The 12,212-nt window shown below is 47.9% G+C and overlaps 1 protein-coding gene across 1 annotated transcript in view; it reads left to right on the forward strand.

The window, feature by feature from the left end:
* pla2g1b (phospholipase A2, group IB (pancreas)) overlaps positions 1 to 12,212 on the forward strand; it is a 70,012-nt gene that overhangs the window by 40,898 nt on the left and 16,902 nt on the right. The window contains exon 3 of the mRNA XM_068055612.1: positions 6,432 to 6,588. Within this exon, the coding sequence (XP_067911713.1) occupies positions 6,432 to 6,588 (157 nt within the window). The remainder of the gene's footprint in view (positions 1 to 6,431; positions 6,589 to 12,212) is intronic.

Raw genomic sequence — 12,212 nt, forward strand, 5'->3', positions numbered from 1 at the left:
AGTGGGCTGCTTTGTCTTAGATGGTGTCGAGCTTCTTGAGTGCTGTTGGAGCTGCACTCATCCAGGCAAATGGAGAATATTCCATCACACTCCTGACTTGTTCCTTGTAGATGGTGGACGGCCATTGGGGAGCCAGGAGGTGAGTTACTCGCCACAGAATTCCTAGCCTTTGATCTGCTCTTGCATCCACAGCATTTATGCAGCTGGTCCAGTTCAGTGTTTGGTAAATGGTGACCCCCCAAGGATGTTGATAGTGGGGGATCCAGCGATGGTAATGCCATTGAACGTTAAGGGGAGATGGTTAGATTCTCAATTGTTTGAGATGGCCATTGCCTGGCACTTGTACGGCGTGAATGTTACTTGCCACTTACCAGCCCATGCCTGGATGTTGTCCAAGTCTTGTTGCATATGGACACAGGCTGCTTCAGCCTAAGGAGTTGCAAATGGTGCAAAACATTGTGCAATCGTCAGCAAACATCCCTACTTCTGACCTTATGATGGAGGGAAGGTCATTGATGAAGCAGCTGAAGATGATTGTGCCTAGGACACTACCCTGAGGAACCCCTGGAGTGATGTCCTGGAGCTGAGATGATTGACCTCCAACAACCACAACCATCTTCCTTTGCGCTAGGTATGACTCCAACCAGCAGAGAGTTTTCCCCTGATTCCCACTGTCTCCAGTTTTGCTAGGGCTCCTTGATGCCATACTCAGTCAAATGATGTCTTGATGTCAAGGGCAGTCACTCTCACCTCACCTCTTGAGTTCAGCTCTTTTGTCCATGTTTGGACCAAGGATGTAATGAGGTCAGTAGCTGATTGGCCCTGGCGGAACCCAAACTGAACGTCAGTGAGCAGGTTATTGCTAAGCAAGTGCCGCTTGTTAGCACTGTCGACAATCCCTTCCATCACTTCACTGATGATCGAGAGTAGACTGATAGGGTGGTAATTGGCTGGGTTGGATTTGTCCTGCTTTTTGTGTACAGGACATACCTGGGCAATTTTCCACATTGCAGGGTAGATGCCAGTGTTGTAGCTGTACTGGAACAGCTTGGCTAGGGGTGCAGCTAGTTCTGGAGCACAAGTCTTCAGTACTATTGCCGGAATGTTGTCAGGGCCCATAGCCTATGCAGTATCCAGTGCCTTCAGTCGTTTCTTGATATCACATGGATTGAATCGGATTGGCAAAGACTGGCATCTGTGATGCTGGGGACTTCAGGAGGAGGCCGAGATGGATTATCCACTCGGCACATCTGGCTGAAGATGGATGCAAATGCTTTAGCCTTGTCTTTTGAACTGATGTGCTGGGCTCCCCCATCATTGAAGATGGGGATGTTTGTGGAGCCTGTCAGTTGTTTAATTGTCCACCACCATTCACGACTGGATGTGGCAGGACTGCAGAACTTACATCTGATCCATTGGTTGTGGGATTGCTTAGCTCTGTCTATTTCATGCTGCTTCTGCTGTTTGGCATGCAAGTAGTCCTGTGTTAGAGCTTCACCAGGCTGACACCTCATTTTTAGGTATGCCTGATGCTGCTGCTGGCATGCCCTCCTACACTATTCATTGAACCAGTAAAAGGGTTTGAAAGGGTTAATGTTTGAGCCAGTATGAGGAATACCTCTCATCATGATGATGTAAGATATCACATGTGAGACAGACTGGAGGGAGATGCAGCATTACTTCAGCGGAGTCATACAGACTGAGTTCATGTTAAAATTATTGAAGACTCAGTAATCTCTCCTAGCTAGACTAACCAAATACACAACCGGTAATCGACTAACCAAACATACAACAGTGTTGTGCTCATCATTGCCATCTGTTATAGGCTGAAATTACCCCCAGCTGTAAATACAGCATTACAATGTCGAAAGCAGAGTTGTAAGCACCAACTTAGTGCATGAAGTAGGGGTAAATCCAATTAAAGCCGGACATGTTGCTTTCATATACGTATTTTGGTGCATCTGATTATATACAGGGGGATGGTCTTACTGCGGGCACACTCTGCAGGCATGAAGGGAGGTGGGAGGAGAGATGGTCTTACTGGGGGTACAAATTGCATGCGTGTATATGGAGGTGGGAGGAGGGATGGTCTGACGGGGGAACAACTCTGCAAGCGTTTAGGAAGGTACTGCGTACCCTTCCTCTGTAAAGAGTGGTCGCTCTGCGCCCTTGTTTGCTTGTGTGATTGAAGGAGCAATGGCACTCCAATCAGATTGTGTGTGGAGAGGGTGCCAGAAATGATAGGCGTGTAAAGATTATCTGGCTGGTGGGCCAATGGTTGCAGCTGTTACAATGTGAATATGGTCATGCTGTGCCACTCGTCATGGGAGCTAAGATGGGCAATGCCATGCCACATAGTTGATGCATGAAAGCACCTGATGTCAACATCAGTCAACATCAATCTCTGTCCTATTAGGCACCTTTGAAGAAGTCAAGGGACCGATGTTTAATTACAACTTGGAGAAGGAGATGTTTCACCCTATCTGCATTGTTCCGCTTGTCATGAGGATCCATATGTGCCGCAGGCAAAATCAGCAGACAGGTGCAGCCCACGTAGAGGCCCCCAGTTGTGAGCAGCAGCAGCCCCAAGGAGAGCTTGCTACTACAGATCGCTGTACATCTGCAGGTCTCGCATGGCATACCTGCAGATGTCAGAAAGCCCATGTCAGAGGCGACAGCAGATGTCGAGAGAGGTGGTGAAACATCTCTATGCCCTGCTCAACAATAACCTGTGGCTGATGGGCTTCAGTGGACATCCTATGCCTGTGGCCCTCAAAGTGACAGTGGCTCTTATCTTTTATGCCTCTGCATCATTTCAGGGGCTCACCGGAGACCTTTATGGGGGTCACACAGTCATCAGTGCATTGCTGCTTCAGGGAGGTCACCGATGCCCTGTACTGGAGAGCCGCTGACTATATCCACTTCACGACTGACCTCGGGAGCCAGGCCCAAAGGGCCATTGGTTTCAGCTCCATTGCGAGCTTCCCACAGATGCAAGGGGTCAAAGACTGCACCCATGTGGCCATCAAGGCTCTTGCCGGGAGACCAGCTGCATACATAAACCAGAAGGGCTTCCAGTCGCTCAACGGAAACGCTTCATGCAAATCTGTGCCCGCTTTCCAGGCAGCTGCCATTACGCCATCATACTGTGCCAGCCCCAGCTGCCGCTGCTGTTCACTGAACTGGCTCTGATGGAGGGGTGGCTTCTTGGAGACAAGGGAACCCCTTGCAGACATGGCTCCTGACCCCAGTGAGACACCCCACCACTCCTGCAGAAGAGAGGTACAACGCCAGTCATGGAGCTACAAAACCCTCATTGAGCAGGCGATCAACATTCATATAGTGCCTTCAGTGTAATAAAACATGTCAAAACACTTCACAGGAGCATTATAAAACAAAATATGACACCGAGCCACATGAGGAGATATTAGGTCAGATGACCAAAAGCTTGGTCAAAGAGATAGGTTTTAAGGAGTAGCTTAAAGGAGGAAAGCGAGGTGGAGAGATGGAGAGGTTTAGGGAGGGAATTCCAGAGTTTAGGGCCTCGGCAACTGAGTCACTGCCACCAATGGTGGTGCAATTAAAATTGGATTTCTCAAGGGTCTTGAATTAGATGAGTGCCGATATCTCGGGGGGTTGTGGGGCTAGAGAATATTACAGAGATAGGGAGGGACGAGGCCATAGAGGGATTTGAAAACAGGGATGAGAATTTTCGTTTTCGTTAGAGAGAAGGAGGAGGAGAGGTGACTTAATAGAGACATATAAGATAATCAGAGGGTTAGATAGGGTGGATAGTGAGAGTCTTTTTCCTCGGATGGTGATGGCAAACACGAGGGGACATAGCTTTAAGTTGAGGGGTGAAAGATATAGGACAGATGTCAGAGGTAGTTTCTTTACTCAGAGAGTAGTAGGGGCGTGGAACGCCCTGCCTGCAACAGTAGTAGACTCGCCAACTTTAAGGGCATTTAAGTGGTCATTGGATAGACATATGGATGAAAATGGAATAGTGTAGGTCAGATGGTTTCACAGGTCGGCGCAACATCGAGGGCCGAAGGGCCTGTACTGCGCTGTAATGTTCTATGTTCTATGTTCTATGTTCTCAGATGCTGCTTGACCGGGGGCTAATATAGGTCAGTGAGCATAGGGGTGATAGGTGAACAGGATTTGTTGTGAGTTAAGACATGGGCAGCAGAATTGGGATGACCTCAAGTTTATGGAGAGTAGAATGTGGGAGACTAGCCAGGAGTACATTGGAGTAGTAGAAATAGGCGGTCTTAGGGATGCACGACTATGTAGTTGGAAGCTCATCTCGAGGTCAAATATGACATCAAGGGATGGTATCGGTAGCTAGGGAACGGAGTTTGCAGTGGGGACCGAAAACAATGGCTTTTGTCCTCCTAATATATAATTGGAGGCAATGTTTGCTCATCCAGTACTGGATATTAGACAAGTTGTCTGATAATTTAACAACAGTAGAGGAGCTAAGAGAGGTGGTGGTGAGGTAGAGCTGGATGTCATCAGCGTACATGTGCTGTTCTTTCGGATGATGTTGCCCAGGGGCAGCATGTAGATAAGAAATAGGAGGGGGCCAGGGATAGATCCTTGGGGGACACCAGAGGTAATGGTGCGGGAGCAGGTAGAGAAACCATTGTAAGTGATGCTTTGGCTATGATTAGATAGATAAGAACCAGGTGAGAGCAGTCCCACCCAGCTGGACAACAGTGGAGAGGCATTGGAGGAGGATGGTGTGGTCACTGGTGTCAAAGGCTGCTGACAGGTCGAGAAGGATGAGGAAGGAAGTTTACCTTTGTCACAGTCACATAGGATGTTATTTGTGACTTTGATAAGAGCTGTTTTGGTACTGTGGCAAGGATGGGAGGGATTCAAACATCAAATTCTGGGAAAGATGGGAATGGATTTGGGAGGTGACAGCACATTCAAGGGCCTTGGAAAGGAAAAGGAGATTGGAATGTGGTGGTAGCTTGCAAGGCCGGTGCGGTCAAGGGTTGGGTTTTTTGAGGAGCAGGGTGTTGACGGCAGATTTAAAGGAGAGAGAGACAACACCTGAAGAGAGAGACCCATTAACAATATTGGTTAACATGGGGACCAGGAGAGGAAGTTGGGCCGGCAGTTTTGTGGGATTAGGGTCAAGGGAGCAGGAGGTGGGACTCATGGGCAAGATGAGCTCTGAGAGGGCATGAGGGGAGATAGGAGAGAAACTAGAGAAAGATACAAGTTCAGGGCTAGGGTTGGGGGAGCTTTAGAGGAAGTTTGGTCAGGTGAGTTAGCGGAAGGGAGGGATGCGGCAGAAGCCGCTGATCAGATGGTCTTGATCTTTGTAACAAATAAGTCCCTAAGCTCCTCACACTTGTTGTTGAAGGTGAGGGTGGAAGAGACAGGGGAGAGTGGTTTAATGAGAGGGTTCTGTCCCTGTCTTAATTTAGCATTGTTGGTGGTACACTTGCTGTAATTCTGTTGTTAACAATCTGTCAATTAATTTTTACTTAAAGATTTGAGTATAGAAATTACTGTTTGCTTAGCAACACTTAGGATATTTGTAAGGCCTCTCTGCTACTTTACTAGAGATACTAACCCATTTAAAATAATGGACGTAGGAATGTCATAAAAATGCATTTAGATTAGATTAGAGATACAGCACTGAAACAGGCCCTTCGAGTCTGTGCCGAACATCAACCACCCATTTATACTAATCCTACGCTAATCCCATATTCCTACCAAACATCCCCACCTGTCCCTATATTTCCCTACCACCTACCTATACTAGTGACAATTTATAATGGCCAATTTACCTATCAACCTGCAAGTCTTTTGGCTTGTGGGAGGAAACCAGAGCACCCGGAGAAAACCCACGCAGACACAGGGAGAACTTGCAAACTCCACACAGGCAGTACCCGGAATCGAACCCGGGTCCCTGGAGCTGTGAGGCTGCGGTGCTAACCACTGCGCCACTGTGCCGCCATTTAGTGCTCTCTGATAATATTCCAAACAATAGTTTCCAGACTCTGCAGATGAAAAGTAAACGATTAACTGCAGATTATGATCTGAGGAAACATACACTTGCTTTAAATAGCTTGGGACTAAGTCGGACACTCACACAAGCTACCCTGCCCAGCCCAAACTTCCGAATGTCGGCAGGCAGCCTAACATGCAGGTTAGTACGGCCTCGACTGAAGTCCTCACTCTCTCTGATGAGAACATTTACTTTACTGTCCACTATTCACCTGTTCTCATCCTGCATCCTCCCAGGAAAAAGCTGAAATTAACTTTCAATCACTAGTCAAAGAGATCCATTGAACTAAAGCACCAAACGTGACTGTAAATTGGATTCAAATTGTGCTGGGTTGCCAAAGCAAACATACACAGCTGCTAATATTTCTTGTTATTAATATTTATTGTGTGTCTCTCCACAGCTGTTGCAAGTGCCAACATTTCACCTTATGCCATCTGGCAGTTCAGGAAGATGATTTTATGTGTGCTTCCGGACAGTTCTCCCATTCAGGATTTCAATGATTATGGATGTAACTGCGGATTTGGTGGTACTGGGAAATATGTTGATGAAGTGGACAAGTACGTTGGTTGATGGCAATACTTGACAGTCGCTATCCCAGGGGTTTCTGGCTGATGTGATCACAGTGTATATTTACATCATTGGACCAGAAGGTGTGGTCAATGGGAAACTCCTGCCTCCCTAAGCTGGGAAACCAAGCTGGAAAGTGGGATTAATTTTGGATTGCTCCAGTAATGTCCCCCCAGAAATAATATTTAGGTGACACCAAAGCTTCCTATAAAGGTAGAACAAAGAACAAAGAACAAAGAAAGTTACAGCACAGGAACAGGCCCTTCGGCCCTCCAAGCCTACGCCGATCCAAATCCTCTATCTAAACCTGTCGCCTATTTTCTAAGGGTCTGTATCTCTTTACTTCCTGCCCATTCATGTATCTGTCTAGATACATCTTAAAAGACGCTATCGTGCCTGCGTCTACCACCTCCACTGGCAATGCGTTCCATGCACCCACCACCCTCTGCGTAAAGAACTTTCCACGCATATCCCCCCTAAACTTTTCCCCTTTCACTTTGAACTCGTGTCCCCTTGTAATTGAATCCCCCACTCTGGGAAAAAGCTTCTTGCTATCCACCCTGTCTATACCTGTCATGATTTTGTACACCTCAATCAGGTCCCCCCTCAACCTCCGTCTTTCTAATGAAAATAATCCTAATCTACTCAACCTCTCTTCATAGCTAGCGCCCTCCATACCAGGCAACATCCTGGTGAACCTCCTCTGCTTCCCTCTCCAAAGCATCCACATCCTTTTGGTAATGTGGCGACCAGAACTGCACGCAGTATTCCAAATGTGGCCGAACCAAAGTCCTATACAACTGTAACATGACCTGCCAACTCTTGTACTCAATACCCCGTCCGATGAAGGAAAGCATGCCGTATGCCTTCTTGACCACTCTATTGACCTGCGTTGCCACCTTCAGGGAACAATGGACCTGAACACCCAAATCTCTCTGTACATCAATTTTCCCCAGGACTTTTCCATTTACTGTATAGTTCACTCTTGAATTGGATCTTCCAAAATGCATCACCTCGCATTTGCCCTGATTGAACTCCATCTGCCATTTCTCTGCCCAACTCTCCAGTCTATCTATATTCTGCTGTATTCTCTGACAGTCCCCTTCACTATCTGCTACTCCACCAATATTAGTGTTGTCTGCAAACTTGCTAATCAGACCACCTATACTTTCCTCCAAATCATTTATGTATATCACAAACAACAGTGGTCCCAGCACGGATCCCTGTGGAACACCACTGGTCACACGTCTCCATTTTGAGAAACTCCCTTCCACTGCTACTCTCTGTCTCCTGTTGCCCAGCCAGTTCTTTATCCATCTAGCTAGTACACCTTGGACCCCATGCGCCTTCACTTTCTCCATCAGCCTACCATGGGGAACCTTATCAAACGCCTTACTGAAGTCCATGTATACGACATCTACAGTCCTTCCCTCATCAATCAACTTTGTCACTTCCTCAAAGAATTCTATTAAGTTGGTAAGACATGACCTTCCCTGCACAAAACCATGTTGCCTATCACTGATAAGCCCATTTTCTTCCAGATGGGAATAGATCCTATCCCTCAGTATCTTCTCCAGCTGCTTCCCTACCACTGACGTCAGGCTCACCTGTCTATAATTACCTGGATTATCCCTGCTACCCTTCTTAAACAAGGGGACAACATTAGCAATTCTCCAGTCCTCCGGGACCTCACCCGTGTTTAAGGATGTTGCAAAGATATCTGTTAAGGCCCCAACTATTTCCTCTCTCGCTTCCCTCAGTAACCTGGGATAGATCCCATCCGGACCTGGGGACTTGTCCACCTTAATGCCTTTTAGAATACCCAACACTTCCTCCCTCCTTATGCCGACTTGACCGAGAGTAATCAAACATCTGTCCCTAACCTCAACATCCGTCATGTCCCTCTCCTCGGTGAATACCGATGCAAAGTACTCATTTAGAATCTCACCCATTTTCTCTGACTCCACGCATAACTTTCCTCCTTTGTCCTCGAGTGGGCCAATCCTTTCTCTAGTTACCTAGCTACCCTAGGTAGCTATCATAAAGCTGAAAAATATTTTTATGGCCTAGGCTAGGTTTCCCAGGTGGGTCCAGCAGCTGTCTCTTGGTAAGCCAGTACGCCTGGTCTTGTGCTACATCCCAAAGAAGGCTCATAGGACAGAAACTCTCACGTTTGGAGTCCCTGCCTCCCTTAAGTCGGAAGTCCCTAAGGGTCAGCCAGGAAACATTGGCACAATGTATTAGGTTCCATTCATTCTTGTGCATTTTTGAGGCCTTAGTCACTAATTCCATAAACTTTAATCAATTATAAAATTCCCAAATGGAGAATTTTCTCACACCTCTTCTAAAATCTATACACACTGATTCAGTAATTTGATTACTTCCTCAAACAATTCTAGTAGATTTATAGGACACCGCTTACTGCTTTTCAAGTCATGCTGATTGCACCTTATAAGCTCAATGGGAACTCTTAAGTTTGTGGGTATTGGTCATACAGCCTTTAATGGAGAAACATTTATGCAAACTGCTCAATGTATGAAGAGTTAGGAGTGAAATGACAGCAGCACCATGAGACCCACCATTTAGCAAGGTAAGAGTCACCCATGATAATTGAAGCTTAGAACCTTAATAAGAAAGAAATAAGCCTCTATTTCCACATTCGGAACGGCGGAAATGTATATTTTGATAGTAGTTGCGGCCACTGGCAATCTCCTGTCCCCTTGCTCCCTTCTAACACTTCATCTCACTCCTCTACAACCACAGTTTTTCATAATTCCCTGCATGATCTGAAAATGATCAACTCTGCATCATTTTCACACTAACATTTCTCAGTTTCAGTAATAGATTTTAAATTAATTTCACTTGGCTTCTCAACTTCTTCTTTCACGTGGCTTGTTACAGTCCCAGCTGACTCCCAATACTTTCCTCTTTGTGCCCACGTGTTGTGGGGGAGGTGGGGGGAGGTGGGGTGTGGGGGGAGGGGGTGTGGGTGGAGGGGATGTGGGTGGATGGGGTGAGGGGGGCGGTGGGGTCTGTTGGGGGGTGGGGTGGTGTGGGGGGGGGGTATGGGAGGTGGGGGGAGGTGGGGGAGTTGTGGGGGGAGGTGGGGGAGGTGGGGGAGGGGGTGTGTGGGTGGAGGTGGGGAGAGAGGGGCGGTGGGGTCTGTTGGGGGGTGGGGTAGTGTGGGGGGATATGGGGGGTATGGGGGGTATGGGGTATGGGGTATGGGGTATGGGGGTATGGGGGTATGGGGGTATGGGGGGGGATATGGGGGGGGTATGGAGGGGTATGGGAGGGGGGGAGGTGGGGTGGTGAGAGGTGTGGGGGGAGGGGGGCATGATCCCTGCCCTTAAATACAAGCTGCAATGAGCATCACCTGCTCTCTATTAACTCCGAAGTAAGTCCTGGTTAATTAAAGGGACCAGCATTTTTAACATTGTCAAGCAGGCACCAGGATTTTCTAATGTTGGACTGGAGCCTTTGATCAAAGAGGTGGCGAGAAGGGTGGATGTGCTGTGTCCACAGGAGGCCAGGAAGCCCTCCAGACATACTTCAGAAGGCAGTGGGACCCAGTAGCCATAGTGGTCAATACCAGGAGTCAAGCCCCAAGGACGTGGATACTGTAAAAAGTTCAATGATCTCACACAAGTGGCCAAGGTCAGTGACAGCATCTTCAAATGCCATATCCTACCAACAGCACCACTCGCCTCAGCCACTGCTAAATGCACCACACCCCCATCACTCACCTACCAACAATCTCTGTCAAAAAAGACTCATACCTAACTTTCATAGCTTCACACCATCCTCACACACTTAACACTGCTGCAAACCTCACACCCACATGTGACAGCTTGCACACACTGCCAGCTATTCAACCATAATGGTCACATCACTCAAACAGACTGTACCACACTCACTGACACACTTTCCTCTTTCTTGCAGGACAAAGTGACGGACAGCCGGAGGCAGCAGCTGCTAACCTGCGGGGGACAGGTGGGCTGTATGTCCTTACCCCCATGAAGAAGACAGTGCTTGCCATTACTGGAGCAGCCAATGCTGAGGCCGTGGCCAGCAGCAGGGCTGACACGATAGAAGATGATGGTTTTTTCATACCAAATCCTCCTTCCCACATCCCACAATCTCCTCTGATGTACCAGCTGTAGATGGTGTAAACATGCATCTCTTCCTGTTCCCACTCCCCTCCCCATAACCTTACCCTTATGCATTTCCTCTTTCAAATACTCAAGAACTGCAACCTGACCGGGAAGAGGTAGGAGAGCAAGAAGTGAAAGAAGACAGTGTTGATGAAGAAACAACCTCACCCAATCTCACACTCATAGCTACCAGCTCAGGTACAGATACTGCACGTAATTTAGAGCAAGGCCTAGAAGCATGGTATGCACGCGGTTAAACAACGGGCACAGGTGGCCTGCAGCCAGGGCAGGAGGCAAAGGTGCCAGTTCCTCAGAAGGCAAGGTCACACATGAGTTCTGTTGCAGAGGACTCAGATAAGCATCTGGATGGGGCAGGCTACAGAAGAAGGCTAATGGGTATGCACAACAAAATGCTTGATGCATTGTCAGGTCTGTGTGCAATGTCAAGGTGCATGGAAGAGTCTGCCATTAACTTTGCACAGAGCTTTTGCACAGAACTTGAAGCCCATCTTTCCAGCATGGAAGTTGTGACCAACTCCATTAACACACTTCTGGACCCAACCATGATGCAGTGTCTGATGGCTGATGTCTCAGCTTTCATTGCTACAGAAGCAGAGGCCACCCAGTGTCTGGTTACTGCAGTGATAGCTCAGACTTCACTTATGTAAGGTTAGCTTGCTACCATGCAAGCTCAGACTAGTGCCATGATGGCTGCGGATATTGGCGTTCAGAGGGTGAGTAATCTCACAGGTTACTAGGATTGCTGAAATACTGCAGTGGCTCCATGGAGCACGGACCTGCTGTCCTCTCTCAAAATGACACCACTGCCACTCTGCCAGTGCCTTTGCTGTTGCCTTTCAGCCAGTCAGCCAGCCCAGATTGCTGCCATCCATGCTGAGGTGGTGAAGTCCAAAGTGGGGCCCTGTAGGCCGAGAGCTGCTTGAGGTCATCCTCCATTGACATCTGCAGTCTCCCCCACTGAAAGTCATCAATCTCCATCGGACATGCTACAACCACTGGGCTAGCACCGCGTAGAAGCACAAGGACAGGTAAAGGTTTCACCGATGGCAGGCACTAAGGGAATGATTATTTGACTTTTGTATGCAATATGGCATGGTTTGCTTTATAAATATGGTTTGGAATATTTATTTTGCATTTGCTTTCATTTTTGCACTGTGGCCAAGTGGATGCAGTGATGGTCAATATCAGAGGGAAGGGAAGGTTTGGAACTGTGATGAATGGGGAATTGGGGATGCCCTACTGGTATTGCAGGCAGATGCATTCTTCATGGGCAGCCTAGACAGAAAGGTTGGCTGTTACCTTTCTTCTGCTGCTCAGCTGCTCGCCATACAGCTGGTGGCAAGGGCAGTGCCCTCATGTTGGTGAAGTTGTGTCGCATACAGCAGACCACCAGGGATCTTGACACCCACTCTGCTGAGTACTGGAGGATTCCTCCAGAG

The sequence above is a fragment of the Heterodontus francisci genome, chromosome 23, assembly GCF_036365525.1.
Source record: "Heterodontus francisci isolate sHetFra1 chromosome 23, sHetFra1.hap1, whole genome shotgun sequence".
Lineage (NCBI taxonomy): Eukaryota > Metazoa > Chordata > Chondrichthyes > Heterodontiformes > Heterodontidae > Heterodontus > Heterodontus francisci.